The sequence below is a fragment of the Geotrypetes seraphini genome, chromosome 4 (assembly GCF_902459505.1).
Source record: "Geotrypetes seraphini chromosome 4, aGeoSer1.1, whole genome shotgun sequence".
In the NCBI taxonomy this organism is placed as follows: domain Eukaryota; kingdom Metazoa; phylum Chordata; class Amphibia; order Gymnophiona; family Dermophiidae; genus Geotrypetes; species Geotrypetes seraphini.
This window is the reverse complement of record NC_047087.1, coordinates 65,578,371-65,598,083: the sequence shown is the minus strand read 5'-3', so window position 1 is coordinate 65,598,083 and position 19,713 is coordinate 65,578,371. Positions and strand designations below refer to the sequence as shown.

The following is a 19,713-nucleotide window of genomic DNA, read 5'->3' as shown; positions in this document are numbered from 1 at the left end:
AAGTAAGGCTATGACAGCTTAGACTTTGCTGGTAAATATTGGCCCCAATTCCTTGTAAATGGAGGGGCACTCCTTTTTGAGAATTGCCCGGAGAGCTCATTTTAATATTAATAACCTCATTATAATACTGTTTTAATATTAATGCCCTTGTTGTAATACATTTGCATAATACAATCAGAGGCTGCTAGAAAGCACAGAAAAGACCATGATAATCAGGTAGTAAAATACTTGTATTTAACAATGGTTTAACACAAGCTGCTGGACTGATGGAAAAACTGCCAGCAGAGCAACTGATAGTAAAAAATAAAAAAAAGTAAATCATGGATGATAGCGCTATTGAGGAGAAACCATGGATTAAAAAGGTTTCTCCATCTAAACAAAGTTTAAAATTGAGGAGCACTAAGAGATGCAAGGCTGCTGGCATGGCCACGTGGATAAATAAGACTGAGGGAGCCAATGTGATAGTTTAGAACCTCCCTGGGCTAGAAGAAGAATCCAGCATGCATGATCCGTCGGATGATGTCACCAGGAGTGTGCCTGCATTCCCTAGTGGTATGGAGAAACAGTGCTACTGAATCTGGTCTACAGTATGTATGTATGGCTATATTTATCTGTGGTTAATCTTTCATGAGCAGCTCTCTTACTGCAGTCCTTGATATAATATTCTGATTTACTTTAGTATGTTCACTGACTCACAGATAAAGAGACTGGGTGCACTCACTTCAGGTACAGTTCCCCGAAGAAATCTGTTCACCGAGGGGGGACCCATCACTGTATTTGTTATACCCCAGTGTAGGGCTGTAATAGCTGTTCATGAAAATCCAATAGTGCTGGCATTCACCCATGTGAGGCTGGAACTTGTAGGTACAAACAGACTTCTGTGCATAGAATGCATTGTATGTGGATACGGATTTTTGCTGTCAGAATGCATGCAGCAATACTACTGCTTATCATTTCTATAACGCTACTGGACATACACAGCAATAGGCAGTAATACTCTATCAGTTGCTCCGCCAAGTGACATTTTTTTCCATTTTTGGTTTGAGCTGCCTTACTTTTTCTGCATATAGAGTGGAATAGCTCATCTTGTTATTTGGTAACTTAGACCCACATGATTGCTACATATCATTTATTTATTTATTTAATAAATTTGTTTTCTATCCCATGTTCCCCAAGGAGCTCAGAACGGGTTACGGATTAAACATACATAAAATACAGTTAACAGGTTATAGTACAATTTTACGATACAAGGTTGTGTCCTAATTCTATACTTACTAGTGGTCTAATACCAATAAACATAAAATAGCATTCAGAGGTTAAAATTTACAATAGTTATCCTCATCAGAGTAAGGTATGTTTTTCAATACAAGTTTTTATCCTAACTAGACACATTAGGGATCTAATGCCAATATACATAATGTACAGTTGCATGTTAAATTTGCCATAGTTACAGTGAAATATGTTTCAATACCAGTTTGTTTTTTTATGTTATATATACTGGGATCTATCTTATTTTACTTGTATTTGCAACCTGGACGAAGGATGCTTCTGATTCCTTTTAAACTGAACAGCTGTGATGATGGACAATTATTTTTAACTATTGTAACTGTAGAACTTCTTTCTTCTAAAGAAGGGAACAGAATTCTGGCATATTACTAAAATTATCATATTCTTATTTTACTGTTGCAAGGCTCACTACCTGGCTGGTAGTATATCTTTAGCAAAGACATTCCAAACCCAACTTCAAATATTGATCTTGATTCTCAGCATTAGCTCTGTTAAGTATTTAAATCATTTCATACTCAACTTGTGCCCAATCCCTTGTTGATTAGTGGCACAAACATTTTTGCTGACTGGGGTCATGCTATCTTTGCCAGTTTGTCGGATCAAACATAGACAGTGATTGAGTCATACTGAAAACATTCCTGCCCTATGAAACAAGTGTTTGTATCTTAAGTTTGCCAGGCTCATAAATGAATTCTCCAGAATTCAATGCTCACTAAAGTCTTTTTTGCCATAACTGGTAACTGCTGAAAAGGAAAGGCTAGGAAAGCTGAACTGTCAGGAAAAGTAAGAAAAGGAGGACTCCGGAAAGCAAAATGTTAAGTGCAGGTAGCAGCATGCTACATTGACAGCTGTTCCAGTCTCTCAGAGAGTGTCAGTCTACAGTCATGCAGCAGGTGCAGACTTTTCTTTTACTGCATATTAACTCCATGAAGGCAAAGAGAAGCTAAGGCTGCGACTGGCCCTGGATTATACCAGTACAGGCACATCAGCCGAGTGAGGTAAGGTAACAGGTGTTAAATTAAACTTAACACAGAGCTGTACCAACATGAAATCAGATTTCCAGTGATTTTGTGAAGAAACAACAGAGAATGTCACAGACAACCATAATCTAGGAGATTTTATTCAGGCTTATCACTAAACTGAAAATCAGAGTCTAATAAAGCAGTCTATCAGGTATTGTTTTATACATGGTTATTTTTTTTTTTTTTACCTATTTTTTTCTCCCAGTGGGAAGAACTTTGCATTCATCAATATTTATTGATCACCTTTCTTTGTGAGGAACACAGTTTGGGAAATTCATTAAGACATTTTATAAAAACAAATAATATTTAACCATAAATTGATAAGATAATTTAATCTAAACAGACCTGTCTGGATATCAAAATATAGTGCCAAACATTATTCCTAGTAGCAGAATTAAATTATATAATAATTAAATTTCATTTTTGATAAGGCTCACATTTTATTAGAAAAATATATATAATTTGGGTTTTCAATAATTGCACTTCAAAAGGAGAGAATTTATAATATGACTTTCTCAAGCCCAGTTCAGATATTTATGATTCACTGATTTATTTTATTTATTTATTTTTTTTAAATCTTTGCAACATTTGAATTTAAATATTTCTACAGATGAAGAGAGAAAGAGACATTTAATATATTACTACCTCATAACATTGTGATAAAGCTGATTGTATTATAGTGTCATATAAATATTCTTCCTTCTCTGTATCTTTCTCCCTCAATAAGTCTCTGTGTGTGATAAGTTCAGAAACAGCTTTGCTTCTCTTCTTTTCAAGTCTTTCCATCTTTTCCCTGCTCTCCATGTCTGTCTGTTCTTCTCTCAATATCTTTTAACTTTCTGTATCTATCACTGTCTCTTCACCTGTCTGTGCCCGTCTTTCATTTTCTCTGCATGCCCTTGTCTTTCCTGTAAGCTATGATAATTTTATGAGTGATTTGAGTGTGTAGAACAATAGTTTACATGCTCAAATTGGTGCTTATTAAATTTATCCTGTTGTATACACAGTACACGTAAAAATAGTAAAAAGCATAGCACCTACTTTTTATTTATTTATTTAGATTTAGATGTATTAATCACCTTTTTTTAATGAAGAAATTCACCCAAACTTGTTTACAATATATTGATTAGTAATAAGATACTCTTAAGTTTTATGTTAAGATTAAGCATTTTTCTATTGAACAATGAATCAAAACAATTGAAAACCTATAAACAATTTGGTTCAATTTTGTGCAATATATGTGTAAGCGTTCCTGGGGTGGGATTAATGTTTTTGCATGCATTTTATATAGTTCTTAGTAACAGAAGAAAATAGTGGAAAATATTAGCAGTGCAAAACAACTAAACATACAACCAAATTAATTCAAAAGAGGTAAGTCAAAGTCCTTTATAGCAGTGTATTCTCAATCATTGGTCAAAAATCTTTCTGAGCATCAGAGCTTATACTGCCATGGCCTGCAATAAAACCCTAATGTAGCTTTATAAAAAGGGGGGGGGGGGTGTTAATTTTTTTAAAAGCAGTTACTTCTTGCTTCTATAAAGGAACAAAAAATGAAAATAACCTTCAAATGAAAAAGCGAAACTTCTATGGAATTTTTTTTTTTTTAGAAGAGCCCTTGAGTACAGATATATGTCACTTTCTTGAGATGTTTCCCACTGCCTGAACTTAGCCAGTGTTTTAGGAAAAGTCTGCCTAAGAGGCTTCAAAAAAATATTCTAAAAAGAAAATAGATACAAATGGAAAAATCAGTTTAAAAAAATCTAAAAAATTTCCATACCTCTTATTTCATATTCCAGTAGCTGATGTCTAGCAATATTTTAGCACCATGTTTTTAAATGCACTTCAGAAAGGGTGTTGCCAAACTCAACCAATCAAAATGGACATATGACGAAAAGGAGCCATTAAAATTCAGGCATAAGTTCCAATTCTTATTGGCATACCCACTCACACACACACACAGAGTCACTTCTACCTCAGAGCAAGTCAACTTTGTGTGGCAGCTTTCCAATGGGCTCTTTTATGAAGGCACATGTGTCTTCCCTACCTAGGCGCCCTGTTATAAAATTATCTTCAATGAACTGTTTCTAATTTTCTGTCTTCAACTTCTTTAATACTTATACAGCCCTCTAATTCTTAAGTTTGGTAATTTTGTCATTTTAATGAGGTATAGTATGCACAATTTGATTCATAGAATAATAATGGCACAATAATATTACCAAAGTTAGGAATGTCATAGTTTATTTCCTGTAAAATCTGAGACACAGGTTGCTCATGCCAATTGCTGTTATTCTATTATAATATTATAAACACAAGCTGTCAAAATGAGGACAGCCTCCCTATCTGCTCTCTTACCTTTGTCTTTTTTGTTGTCTGTATTGTAAATATGAAAATGCAATTCATGAATAATGTGGCATTTTGATTCAAATCCATTTAATGTGCTTTTAAAAAGCTAGGTGCATTTGTAGCTACCTTACTGTATTTCTTTAGTTTCTTTTGTATTGGACAGTCTTTTGATAACAAAAACATTTGATTACAGCTATTGAAATAAAGGATCTTCAGGATCTCCAAATCTCAGTCCCAATAATGGGTGTATTGGTGCTGTCTTTTAATTAGGCAGGCTTGTTTGGTTTTTTTGGTAGTTGAGTTCTGGGAGTTAGAACTGTTACAGATGCTTTGTTTGCTATACAAGTTCTGAGGTTCTTTTTGAAGGGTTTTTGTGTTATTCACAAGATGTTTGGCAATGGAAGATGTGGTGTTACTGAGGTCACATCACAATTTGAATCATTTTTTTGGCTGGTAAGTTGTAAGGATAAGCATCCTAACTTCTCCAATCCCAAAATTACTGCCACAACCACTGGTGGCAGTCTCATGAGACTGCCGCTAGAAGTTATTGCAGACATTTTGACTGAGGATACAGGTTGGGCAGGTACAACTGGGGATTGCTCTTGTCCCAACTCACCACTAAACCACCAGGGCAATAAGAAGGAACAGGGGACAGCAGTGGCAGCAGCCTATGGGTGGGACAGGGGAGGGGCAGTGGCAGAGGAGAAAGGAGGGAGGGGGAGCTGTTCCTGATCAAGGGGCTAGGCTAGTTTTGGCTTTGGTTTCAGCCAAAACTGAGCAGCTGAAACTGAAAAAAATGGTTTTAGTTACCCTCTAACCTCAGTTACGAGGTATTGTAAAATCTCATGGATAAAAGTGAGCTGTGTTCTTCGCAGCAGTTTTTTTATTATACATTCTAACTTCATTATGTTAACTGAAACCAGCAGGAAAGATTTTCCCTTTGTAGCACACTAGCTGAAACTAGCTGCTATTACAGTTAAAGATGGAAGTGGATTTAGGGCTAGATTCACTAAGCCCACCGATCAAGTTCCGACCACTTAGCGACCCCTTTGCGATCCAGACCCAATTCACTAACCTTCCTCCCAATCCATTTCCGATCCGCACATGCAAATGAGGGGAAGGGCATCCAAAAGTAGGAAGGCAGCGATTCACAAAAAAAAATTAAGGGACACTGACTGGGCTGGCTGACCACAAAAGAAGCGACTACTGAGGACCAGTCGCACACGTCCCTGCCGACTCTCCTGCGCATTCTCTCCTATGAGTCCCCTGAAAAAGCAGCCAGACAGCTGAGGAACATCTGCTCTCTGCTGCCCTTCCTCGCAGTGCGAGCCCGTGCTTTTAACCCATGGGTTTAAAGCGGGGCTGCACTGCGGGGAAGAGCAGGAGAGTCGGGGCGGCACAGACTTCTATTTCGGTTTCTGCTCCAAAACCATTAGCCTGACGTCGCACTGGGCACAAGCCACAAACTTCTCTGTAGCCCCCATCGGTTCTCCTCCATCCCCTGCAAAAAGTCGGCAGCACTTGCACACCTGCAGGAGGGAGAAGACCCCCCTGCCATTCCTCTCTCTTTCCCTTCGCCTGGAAGCGCGGGTGAGACCGGGTCAGAACACCGCCATGCCCCCTTTGACCAGAGTTGCTTGATGGAAAGGTTAATCTTGATTTAAATGACAGAGCTATGATTGACAAGGGAAAAGTGCTGAGGGCAGGCTGATCTGTCTTATTTACAGCCCATTGCTTGCTATGGAGTTCCAGCGGAGAGCAATGGCAGACTATCTACAGGCAAAGAAGATGGTCTGCGCATGCTTCAGGATCACTCACTAGCAATCCATGTGGTCGGGGGGCATTCCTCCGATCGCCCCCATTGTGGATCAGTCAGCCTGCCACCAATCGGGCAGGTTAGTGGTTCTAGCCTTTAGGCCAGTTTCATAAACTGTGTAGGACATGGCTATTCTCTGCTGATTTTTAGATTTATTATTGTACAGTTTAATTTTAGGATGGTTTTAATTATTTTATATTATTTTTTGTTATAAGAGCAATAGTTACCTGGGAACCAGCACTGAATATCAGTAGTGCCCAGATAACTTTTGGGTCCACCCTGACTGTACCCCAAGACTGCCCTTCAAAGTTCCCTCTAAGGATTAGCCTCCTGCCCTTTTTGAGATCACCTGTGCCTGCCTTGCTGCTGATATTCAGCGGCACTTTACCAGATAGTACCACTGAATATTGGCTCTCATCAGTCATGCTGAAAGTGGACAGATGACTGGTACTACAGGGGAGTGGAGCCAGGGAGGATTAGGGAGTTATGCGGATGCCAACAATATTCAGTGCTGGTGCCCGCATAGCTACTGGCCATGGAGGACTGCATAGAAAGCAGTACTAACTTTGCTCGATTAGCTGTTTGGGTGCCAGCTGGTGCACTTCCAGGTCCTGGCCTGCAGAGTAGTGTCCTCCTCTCCCACTCAGCCTGGCAAGCTTTGACTGCCTCTCCTACCCCCAACACAGTTGCAGGGACCTCTCTGCTCTCAACATGTTCCTGGCTTCCCTTTGTCTCTGTGACATAATTTCTGAACCCCCTCCAACCCCCCCCCAACACATTCCTGACCCCCCTTCCACCCTCTTCAACATAGTTAGTAGACCCCGCCCACTCAGGAATCCCCTCTCCCTGGGACTATCATAATCATCACTCATTCCTGCCCTTAGCAACTCCATGGTAAAACTGGTCATTGCGACTTCTAGCAGTCTTGTGGTACTAATAATATGCATGGGTCCTGATTATGCTTTTACCCCCACAGTACTATGGTATGATGTTCAGATCAAAACAATCATTATTTTAGGGCTAGCTGAATCCTGCAAAAGGTCTGGAGGAAAATCAGTATATCTGCTTTAACACCATCTCTCTCCTTCTCCCTCACAACTTTCCCATCTTATCCAATCCCCACTCTCAATTCTTCTCTTTCATTTCTTCCTCTATGGCAGTGTTTCTCAACCTTTTCAAGCCAAGTACCCCCTAAGCCTAACAAATGCCAACTGGTCATTCAACGGTCCCACCACTTCCTTCGTGGATCATTTCCCCTTAATATATCGAAAGAACGGCTTGAAGTTTTTTCCTATTAGTCTCTTTTGGCCCCTTTTACCACCTTATGGCACCTCATTGATGTTGTTTGTGCTTATTCCAGTTTTCGTCCATTCTTGACCTTTTCCATTCCTTAAACGAAGTTTTCTTGTCTCTGATCGCTTCCTTCACCTCTACAGTGAGCCATGCCGGTTCCTTGTTCTTTTTCCTCTTGGATCCCTTGTTGATACGCGATATATATAGATTTTGCACCTCGGTGACTGTGTCGCTGTGTCTGGAACGCGCTACCGGAGGATGTGATATCCAGAAGCACGCTGCAAGGCTTCAAAGAGGGTCTGGACAGGTCCTGGAGGACAAAGGGATTGAGGGGTACAGATAGGAGTAGAGGTAAGGTTAGAGGGGATTAGAGGTAATTTGTAAAATTAGTCAGAGACCACTGTTCAGGCAGTGGGCCTGATGGGCCGCCGCGGGAGCGGACCGCTGGGCGAGATGGACCTCTGGTCTGCCTCAGCGGAGGCAACTTCTTATGTTCTTATGTTCCTTAAAAAGGGACCATGCTTGCTCTAGCGTTTTTACAGTGCTTATCCTCTTCTTAATCTTCTTCCACACCATGAGTCTCATCCTTTCGTAATTCCCTTTTCGGAAGTTCAGTGCCGTGGCCGTCATTCTGGACCAATGTTTCGCCCCTATGTCCAGGTCAAAGCGGATCATGTTGTGATTGCTGTTTCCCAGCGTCCCTTCTACTTCTTCACCTTGTGCCGGTCCTCGCAGTCCATTTAGAATTAAGTCCAGAATTCCATTTCCTCTTGTATTTTCCTTGACAAGTTGTTCCAGGAAGCAATCGCCTACAGCATCCAGGAACTTGGTCTCCCTAGCGCAGCCGGAGGTGCCTAGGTTACAGTCTATCCCCGGATAGTTGAAGTCACCCATGATAACTGCGTTGCCTCCCTTGCAGTTGCATTTAATCTCGTCCATCATTTCTCCATCAATTTCTTCAGACTGCTCTGGGGGTCGGTAGTAGATGCCGATTTTCATTTCCAGTCAATTTGTTCCCAGAATTTTGACCCATAGAGACTCTAACTTATCTGTCTGTTGTGGCGTGTTCCCTCTTTGAATCTGTCTCTGCGGTATAGTTTGTATCCCGGTAGCACAGTGTCCCAGACGTTTTCCTCAGTCCACCATGTTTCCGTAATGCCGATGACATCCACGTTATCTTTTTGTGCCATAGCTTCTAATTCACCCATCTTATTCCTTAGGCTCCTTGCATTCGTGTACATTCACTTGAGTTTGCGGCCTATTCCTTTCTTGCATTTCTTTCCCTCTTGTGTCCCTTTCGATCTGTCTTGCCTGTGATCCGGTGAGTCTTCCCCTCTATCTTCCTGCATGGTATCCTCCGGGTATACCAGTTCCCAAACCATCAACTCTCTCTCAGTTGACTTTCAGCTTTGGCGAAAAAGGGGCTGCTGAGCTGATTGCGGCTGCCGCGATCCATCACCCCCCCCCCCCCACCGAACTGATGCGGGCAGAAGGGAGCCCAACCCTCCTGCCCCAACGACTACCCTAGCCCCCCCTCCACCCGATCGGACATGGGCAGGAGATGGCACTTCAGGTTATCGCTATCGCGGCAGGGGAGATAAGCCATCTCTCCTGCTGTGATCGTTGCTGAGGGGTAGTGGTGGATTCTGTAACCAGTGTTCTTTTTGACAGATACCGGTAACAGAATCCAGCTTTTAGGCAAAGGATTTGCTCCTCCTTCGCCTAAAAGGCCTGGTTTTGGGCGTTTGGGACTTAGGCTGTTTTTTGGTTGATAATGTGTCTTAAGTGTAGACGTAGTGGTGGTCTGGGCATTTAAACAGCTGAACGTAGAGGTAGGCCATTCTAAAAAAAACCCTTCATTTTGGACTTTTTTTTTTTGAGAATGGACATTTTCCCTGCTTCTACTTTCAGCGTTTAGGGCCTAGGCCAAAAGGGGACTTAGACGTTTTTGTTTGATTATGCCCTTCCATGTGTAATAATGCCCCTGTATCGCTCCATGGTGCGACCTCATCTGGAGTTCAATTCTGGTCTCATCTCAAGAAAGATATAGTGGTGCTAGAAAAGGTTCAAAGAAGAGCAACCAAGATGATAAAGGAACTCCTCTCGTATGAGGAAAAACTAAAACGGTTAGGGCTCTTCAGCTTGGAAAAGAGACAGCTGAGGGGAGATATGATTGAAGTCTACAAAATCCTGAGTGGAGTAGAACGGGTACAAGTAGATTGATTTTTTACTCCATCAAAAATTACAAAGACTAGGGGACACTCGATGAAGTATCAGGGAAATACTTTTAAAACCAATAGGAAGAAATTTTTTTCACTCGGAGAATAGTTAAGCTCTGGAACGCGTTGCCAGAGGTTGTGGTAAGACTGGATAGCGTAGCTGGTTTTAAGAAAGGTTTGGACAAGTTCCTGGAGGAAAAGTCCATAGTCTGTTATGGGGGAAGCCACTGCTTGCCCTGGATTGGTAGCATGGAATATTGCTACTCCTTGGGTTTTGGCCAGGTGCTAGTGACCTGGATTGGCCATCACAGATTGAGAAACATTGTTCTGTGGAACCTACCACATCTTGCAACACATGCTGCAGGTAAATATGGCCCCTTCGCTTTTTGAATGAAATAATTCTTTGGTTAAATTCTCTTATTTGAAAAGTGATGGTCATTGAGATTTGCTGTGACATAAAATTAAGTTGTACTCTTGGGCATATCTACATGGATGCTACATCTTTCTGGGATATTTATGTGGGGGAAAGTATAAACAATTATTCAAGTTATGAATTATAATTTGAAGCAGTACAACCATACAAAATGAAATCTGTTCTTTATCATTGCAGCTGGAAGTAATAAATAAGTTAGTAAGTTCAAGCGTCCCCATGATCAGCACAGCAAGGCTACCTGCTGCTCAGCCTGTTCGCATAGCCTTCAGAGTAGATGACTCCACAGGTATAGTATCACTACATGATATACTGTGTAAAAGTTTTTATGGTGGTTTTTTTCATATCTGTTCTACTGATCTATAATAAAGGGGCAATAGTCAAAGGATTTATACTACTATGCTCCTAAATTGCCTTATTTGAAAATTTATTAGGACTGAGCTAGAGATGCCTGAATAATGTTCTCAAAGAACCAAACTCAAAGTCAATCTGTGCATCCAGTTGCCTCAGCTGCTACCTGGAAGCAATGCATTGTTAGCTGCTATTTAGTGCTGGCACTTGCATAGATAAGCAACCAAAGTTAGGACTGCTATTTAAGCGGTCCTATTTGGTTGCAGGCACTGCTACTGGATTTTACCAGCACCCAAATAGCTTCCAATTCTTCCCTGACTTGTCCTTTGGAACACCTCTGGCTTGTTTTGTAAATGGCCAGTTTGTGCCACTATTCAGTGCTAATGTCCAGTTAACTACCCCTGAATATTGATAGCCAGACTATACAGAATGATTTAAACAGGTAGGAGCAATTCCTCCCCACTTAAATCACTATAACACTATGAATATCAACCCACCAGCTTTTGATTTTTATGGGGCCAATATTCAGACCACTGGAGGTAGCCTAGCTACCTCCCACAGTTGGCACAAACCCAGAAATTCAGTGCTGGAGCAGTATCTGGCCACCGACACCAAATTTCCGTTCTAAGTTCAGCCGTGTTAGACATAGCAGTCAAAGATAAACCTGCCTAAATAACAGATCTTTCTGGCCATTAGACAGCCAGTCAGTGACATAGCCAGTGACCAGACTATTGACAGCTGAATATTGACAGTTAGTACTATTAAGCAAGTCAGGAGTCATTTCCAGATGGCTAAATAGTGCTGGATATCGGGCATTGTGTGTTTAAAGACTACATGGTACTTCACCTGTGGTGTCTCTATATGCTGACATGCAAATAAGTACAAAACGAAACAAAATAGTCTCCAAACAGTCTTCCACAGTAAGGAGAAAAGAGTTCAAAAACTGAGGAAACAATGATCTTGATGCTAAGTTTTATTCAAAGTTCTTCATAAAATTAACTTGTACATTAGGTGCAGTAGTATGTCTCAAGTAATACACAGTAAGAAATAGTGGTGGGGACCCAATATGGTCCATGTTTCGGTCGAAAAGATCTTCCTGTAGGGTCCAAAGTTATGAGAACCACAAAAATCTGATTCCTGTGTATGCATGAATGATGCTGTGTCTGGTGTGGCGAATGCTGAAGCACAGATATAGCATTATGCTGAAGTGTTCGCCGCGCCAGACACAGCATCACTCACATATACAAAGGAATCAGATTTTTTGTGAATCTCATAACTTTGGACCCCAGAGGAAGGTCTTTTTGACTGAAACACAGACCGTGTCGGGTCCCCACCACTATTTCTTACTGTGTATTACTTGAGACATACTACTGCACCTAATGTGCAAGTTAATTTTATGAAGAACTTTGAATAAAACTTGGCATCAAGATCAATGTTTCCACAGTTTTTGTGTATGCAAATAAGTATAGCAGAAACTTTCAGTTGGCAAAGATGTGTTTAAATTTATTCTCAGAATATTACTAAACTTTTAAATTTAGGAGCATAAAAAGTATATGGTAAAAGGACAAGATTTTATTATGGGGGAAGTTAGGAGTTAGTAGTGTTGATTTTCAGCACGGCTCATAAATTAGGCTCAGAAATGTAGGCAACTGATAAACAGGTCTAAATTTATGAGCATAACTGTTATGCTGCTAAATTAAGATGAATTTTCCAAGGACAATCAGGCCAAATGATTCTCACATGTGGGTTACCTCATCTATGGAGCCCAGTGTAGAAACACTGCCTAGCATACTATAGGGTTAATCTTCAAAAAAGAAAAATATGCAAAAAGGAGCATACAGGACCAGATGGGCGTTTATTTTCACCAAATTTTTCCAATTCGCTATTTTCAGAACCCATTTTCTAGACGGATTTCTATGCTGTTTGTCTGCAGTGCATCTAAATCTCAAGGGGGACATGTTAGAGGCGTGGTTTGGGCAGTATTAGGACAGGCTTATGATTTGGATGTTTTTCTGCAATAATCAAACATTTTATAATACATCCAAGGCACAATATGGACATTCAGAGCTAGACCTGTTTCAACAACAAATAAGTGCCACAAAGGTGCCCAAACTAACCAGATTACCAATGGAGGGATGTAAGCATGACCCCCGCCTCACATTCCCCAGTGGTCACCGACCCCTTCCACCCCCCCCCCCCCCCCCAAATATGTGAATGAAACAATACATGCCTGTCTGTTTGACAGCTTCAGATATTATGGGCAGTCCTATTAGAGCAGCAAGAAGATTCCTGGTGTAGCCTCGTGGGTGGTGTACTCAACCATAGAGATGGGGACTCAAGCCCATAACCCCATCTAACCACTGCACTACTGGTGGAATATGTGAGCCTTGGTAGATGCATGGAATAGGCTCCTTGGTGGGGACAAAGACTGTGTCTGAATTTGAAAAAGGGTGGGACAGGCACATGGGATCTGTTAGGGAAAGGAGGAGATAGTGGATGCTGTAGATAGGTAGACTGGATAGAACATTTGGCCTTTATCTGCCATCATATTTCTATGTTTCCCTAATCCTACTGTACCTACATATAGGTGATACTTGCAGCAGGGCTTATCATACAATATAAGGCGGTTATGGGGAGATGTGTACCTGTAGGCATAAGGGCTATTGGTATGGTATACTAGGTTTGGCTTGGTTTTGGAGGGCTCATACACTATAAGGGGGTTATGCTGAGATGTATACCTAGGACTTTTTATGTGTAGTACATTGTAATAATCTCTAAGGTGCCTCACTGCTCAGCTGGGATGTCTATGTGGTCTGACTACTAAAAATGGTCCCTCCTACATCCCAGTGACTTGTGTGATTTTCTTTTCAAAAATGTTTCAAAAAGATAGATGCACTGTGGACAAACACATCTGACAAATGGCCATTTTCAAAACAATAGATGGACGTTTCTTGTTTTGAACATGGTCATGTTCACTACTGGATTTTTGTGTATGTTCCTCAAAATATCTAAACTTGGATTTGGATGTCATATAAAAAATGCCCCTCGGCATCTATTACAGTACATTTACAAAATCTGATATGTGCTGTAGAACTTCTTATCTACAATTTGAACTTGTTTATAAGCAAGGGAATTTGAATGTCACGTATTGCCTTTCAGAGGATAATCCTGAGAATACCTTTCCACTGGAACTTCCAGATTTAGAAAAGCAGCTTCAGGTAAATATCTTTATTTTACCATTGATATTTGATCCGATTAAGAATGTTATATATTTTAGACTACAAAATAATAAATTAAGAGGTGTTTTTTTTTAAATAAAATATCTTTTTGTACAGAGCATATATTCTTTTTCTTTTCTTTTTTTATTTGCATTTTAAAATATACATTTCAAAAAAGAAATCCAAAAAGAATAAACAAAGTCCACATGAAGGAGGCTTAAAAGTATCAATAATAAAGAAAACCAAAAGGAATTCAGGATTGTGCAAAGCACATTTTCAAACAATTTTTCTAAAGATGGAGGTTAGGAGGAAGAGAGTGAAAGATGAACATGGTAAGTCAGTATTTCCAAAAAAACGAAGAAGTGTTTTTTTACAAAAATGGTTTTAAAAATATAGATGCACTGAGGACAAGCACAGATGCACGAGGACAAGCACATCTGAGAAATGATCATTTTCAAAACAAAAAGTTTGAAACTAAAACTGTCATGTTCGCTACTGAATCTTTGTACGTCTTCAGCAAAACATCCAAACTCGGATTCAGATGTCATATTGAAAATGTCCCTCATTGTGTGGTAAATAAACTTTTATAGTTTATTAAAATTTACTGTAAACTGATGTTGATATTGAGGGGCATTTTTGATATGACAACTAAATTTGGACATTTTGCTGAAAACAAAAATCTAGTAGCAAACATGACCATTATCAAAACAGGAAGATGTCGTTATCTTTTTGTTTCAAAAATGACCATTTCTTTGATGTGTTTGTGCTCAGTGGAGCAAATTCTGTAAAGAACATCTGAGAGGCGACATGTAGACGTCCAGCAGGGAAATGCTGAATGCGATTCTCTAATGCATAGACGTACTATAGAGAATTGCACTCTACGTCGCTCAGCGAGTCTAGACGCGTCTAAATAGTTAGACATCCTTTACAGAATCGCCTTTTAGGCGTCACATAGACGTCTTCATAACGTCTATAACATTATCACGTTTTAGGGCTCCTTTTACAAAGGTGCGCTAGCGGGGTTAATGCGCACGACTTTCATCACACGCTAACCCCTGCGCTAGCCAAAAACTACCGCCTGCTCAAGAGGAGGCGGTAGCAGCTAGCGCATCTGGCAGTTTAATGCGCGCTATTACGCGCGTTAAACCGCTAGCGCGCCTTTGTAAAAGGAGCCCTTAGTGTTATGATGTCATTAGCATGGCGATTTTATGCTGTTTTTCATTAAAATTGTATGCAGTGAAATGCTGGCACCACTATTATATTTTATTTATTTATATTTTAATACTTTTTTAAAATTATTTCTCTTCTGTTACAGTGAGCAATGGGGGATTTGAACCAACAATGTCAGGGTGCTAAGGCTGTAGCTCTGACTACTGCGCCACACACTCAGCCATTAAACCACATGTCAATTCTAAAACTAGGTCTTTTGGGCTTTAGTTGGGCACAGGTTTGGTGGATGCACCTTAGGCATCTTGGAGTTATCCGTATATAGGTGAATGGGGCTTTTATTTTTGGGCTAAAGAGGACTCCAGGTTGATATTAAGATCAAAATATGTTTAATAACGTAATATTCAAGCAAAGCACATAAAAAAAAAATATATATATATATATATATATATTGCATACTAAACCTCATTTCCAAAAGGTTAAGAAAAGAAAAAGAGATACACTACTCACAATGGCTGTGCTTCAGAGCAAGTGGATGTGTATGATGTACAATCTTGATATCATTATGACATCATCAATATGCACTTAGATGGTAGAATGCCACTAAAAAATAGGAATATGTGCTGGGGTATCTGACCATACCTGAGATTTGAAACAATGATCTTTGGAAGATGGAAGCAGTGCCTTTAACCACTGAACCACAGGAGCTTTTGTTTAGGCAGGGGTGCCTATTTTTTTTTTTAAATCTAGGCACATATTGATGATGTTACAGTGATGTCAAGATTGTGCATCAGACATGTCCACTTGCTCTGAAGCACAGCCATTGTGAGTAGTGTATCTCTTTTTCTTTTCTTAACTTTTTGGAAATGAGGTTTAATATGCAATATATTTGAAATTTTTGTGCTTTTTTTATGTGCTTTAGCCCAAAAAATAAAGCCCTATTCACCTATATGTGGACACCTCTGGCACACTAACTGATGCCCAAGTCACGTCCACCTAACTCATGTTTCTTGTACAATCACACTTTGTTCCGGAACTAGTGGGTTATTTCCCTTCACCTGCCAGGGTCTGTAGGAAGCCTCAAAACTTTTAGAGGCTTTTCCCCCCTTACATACCTCATCCCTAAGCATGCTCACCAGTCTTTTCTTCCTACAAGCTAGGCTGTAGGAACTCATCTTTTTGCTCATTTTTTATTTTGTGATCTTTTAATATTTTTTGTTCACGGTCTGATGTTGTCTGAATTCTTATGGATATCTGGGAAATTTCTGAGGGCTCCTTGAAATGTGCTTGAGTAATAGCACGGCTTTATCCCATGGTGGATGGCTTTAACAAGCGCTTTATTTCTCCAAAGGCGGATTCTTCGGTGGCGCATATCACCAAGCCCACATCTCTCCCTTGTGATGGGGGGGGGGTGGTGGTCCTGAATGATGTCCAGGACCGACGTGTGGATTTTATCCTTAAGCGTCTGTTTGATTCGGCTGCAGCTGGGGTCAAGGCAGCAATGGCCTCTTTCGTGGCTTGGGCATGCCACTCCAAGCTGCGCCATGATCCTGACACTGTGGTGCTTTGAGATTTGGATTTTCTCATCTCCGGAGTGGATTACATGGCTGATGCCCTGTATGACATCTTGAACATTTTCACTAAGCTTGGCGCCTATTCTGTTTTGGCTTGCAGGATGCTCTGGATCCGGCAATGGTCTGTTGATTCATCTTCTAAGGCTACATTGAGCTGGTTGCCCTTCAAGGATCAGCTTCTGTTCGGTCAGGATCGTAAACCCAATGTGTTGCCTGGGAGCAGGTCCCATCCTTCTGGGCATTCTAATTTTCATCCTTTTCAGTGTTCTTACCCATACTTGGGCCCTTCCACAGGTCATCGTTCCTCCTTGTCTGCCAGACCGCACTTTGGTGGGTCTTGCAGCCAGTAGTCTGCGGCTTCCGCCAAGAAACAGGTTTGATGCCAGGCCACTGTCTACCCCTCCATGCATCGGGGGGGCTGTTGTCGGTATTTCTGGCACCCGATTAGCCAAGGAGCCGTGGTATGCCAACTTGGTTTGGCTCCAGCAGGTTTGGGGGCTCAGGCTCCCTTGTCATGCTCGCCTTCTTAAACAGGGTCTGATTGCGATGTAAGATCCAGACCACTTTGGTCTTACACCAAGGCTCTTGAGTGCGCGTAGCCTTGACTAGCCGTGGCTATTCTTCAGCAGTGATCGCCACGTTGCTTCACAGCAAGCGGACGTCCACAGTGGCAGCCTAAGCGAAGGCTTGGAGGTGTTACCAGGCCTGGTGCACCCTGAGCCCAGTGACCCTTTTTTCCATCGATTCTGCAGGTCCTGGAGTTTCTGCAAGATGGCCTGAAGAAAGGTCTAGCAGTAGCTTCTCTTCGGGTACATATTGCTGGGCTTTTGTGTATGCGTCCTCCTTCCCTGAGGGGCTCATTGGCAGTCCATCCAGATGTGGTTCATTTTCTGTGGAGAGTGTTGCAGCTCCATTGCGCCTTCCCTGTCCAACCAGGAACCTTAATCTGGTTCTTTGCTCTCTTGCTCTCCCTCCATATGTGCCTCTAAAGCAGGTGTCTCTGATGGATCTCACGCTCAAGATGGTCTTCCTGGTGGCTGTTACCTCAGCCCACCAGGTTTCTGAGCTGCAAGCCCTCTCCTGCAAGGTTCCTTTTCTGCGGATTACGGATTCTGCAGTGATGCCGCGTACTGTTCCTTCCTTTCTTCCGAAAGTGGTTTCCGCTTTCCATGTGAATCAAGAAGTCCGGCTTCCTGCTTTTGCTCCCTCTGGTTTATGGGAGCAGGAACGAGTGTTGTGGCATCTGGAGGTCACCAACGAGTTTCGCCTTTCTGACCACCTGTTTGGGCGGGTGTTGCCCACAGAGGGAAGCCAGCTTTTACAGCTATCATTTCCAGGTGGATTTGCATGGCCATTTCCGCAGCGTATGTGGCAGTTGGAAAGAAGCCCCCCCCCTCGGGGTCTGGACTCCTTTGAAGGGTTTTCCTCCTTTTGGGCAGAGTCGTCAGCTGTTTCTCTGGATGAGATTTGCAAAGCCGCTGCCTGGTCCTCCTTGCATACATTCACCAAGAATTTCAGAATCAATGTGGCAGCCAAGTAGGATGCTGCTTTTGGTGCTTCTGTGTTGGCACCCTGAATTTTTGGGACTGCTCTGTTATGTCTCACTGGTCCCAGAATAAAGTGGGATTGTATAAGAATGAAAGATTAGGTTCTTACCTTTGCTAATCTTCTTTTTTGTAAATCCACACTTTATTCCGGGAACCCACCTTATACTTGCTGATTCGCCAAGTGTCTGCCTTTACAAATACTGGTAAGCAGCATTTCTGTCCAGTTTTTATTAGATTGCCATCAGAACAGGGTTAGCACTCAGTTTGGGGGTCCCCAGTTAGAGCACCCTCTTCTGTCAGTGCATTTTGTTTCTATTTCTAGCACTGTTATTGTCATTCAGGTTACTAATGTTTGTTATCCTGATTTGATTATGTTCCGTTGTTGATGTTTTGCATTTATAATTGTGAGCAGAATTGTTGGGGAGTGTCCCCGAACTCCTCTCTCTCTCTTGTTCTGCAGGTGAACAGCATAGAAAACTTTCTACAAAATGTGTTTTGAAAATAGTGATTTGGACATTTTGGCGAGAAAAACATCCATCTGCTCCTTTATGCTACTTTTTGGATGTTTTTCTGTATTGAAAATGAAGCCTGTTGTGTGGTATATAAACTTTTATGGTTTATTAAAATTTACTGTAAATTGCTCTGATGTGACATTAGTTTTGATATTGAGGGCCATTTTTGATATGATTTCTAAATCCAAGTTTAGACGTTTTACAGAAGACACACAAAAATCTAGTACCAAATATACCCATTTTCAAAACTGGAAAACATTTATCTTGTTTTTTCAAAAATTGTCATTTTTCAGATGTACGTCTATCTTTTTGAGCCATTTTTTGGGGAAAAAATAAGTCCAAATGAAATACACACAAAATAATCCATAGGGATTTAGGAGGGGGCAGGAATTTTAGTAGACTGGCCACACAGACATCCCAGCAGAGCAGTGGGGCACCTTAGGGGGCAATGCAGTGAACTTCATATAAAAAGGCCTAGGTACATATCTCACAATAAACCCTTTATAGTGTAGGGTGGGCCCTCCAAAACCTACTGGACCCAACTGTACACCACACCAATAGCCATTATGCCTGCAGGTGTCACCTATATGTAGGTACAGTGGGATTTGGGTGGATTTTGGAAGGCTTACATAATCCACCATATGTGTAGTAGATAGAGTGTGATATATGCCTGAGTCCCCATCTCCATGGTTCACTACATTGGCTATTAGGTTATTCCAGGAATCTGCTTGCTGCTCTAATAGGACTGCACATATAATCTATAGCTGTCATACAGTAGAGAGCTGCACGGGAACGGGGACGACGGGAATCCTGCGGGACCCGCGGGCATCCCGCAGGTTCCCCCTTCTGGTCACGGGGATCCCGTGGGGACGCCCCTAGGGTCGCGGGGATCCCGTGGGGACGCCCCCTAGGGTCGCGGGGATCCCATGGGGAC

The 19,713-nt window shown here is 41.5% G+C and overlaps 2 protein-coding genes across 3 annotated transcripts in view; one reads left to right on the top strand and one right to left on the bottom strand.

The window, feature by feature from the left end:
- Nucleotides 1–19,713, top strand: part of MAP3K7CL (MAP3K7 C-terminal like) — a 44,229-nt gene that overhangs the window by 2,232 nt on the left and 22,284 nt on the right. Inside the window, exons 1-3 of one of the 2 annotated variants that reach the window (XM_033940313.1) lie at nt 2,006–2,285; nt 10,591–10,699; nt 13,921–13,979. In XM_033940313.1, coding sequence (XP_033796204.1) covers nt 10,630–10,699; nt 13,921–13,979 — 129 coding nt within the window. In that variant the 5' untranslated portion in view covers nt 2,006–2,285; nt 10,591–10,629. Of the gene's footprint in view, nt 1–2,005; nt 2,286–10,590; nt 10,700–13,920; nt 13,980–19,713 lie in introns of those variants that run through there. The other variant, XM_033940312.1, reaches the window with a different exon arrangement.
- The window catches only part of CCT8 (chaperonin containing TCP1 subunit 8), a 114,322-nt gene that overhangs the window by 74,602 nt on the left and 20,007 nt on the right, over nt 1–19,713 (bottom strand). The window lies entirely within an intron of this gene.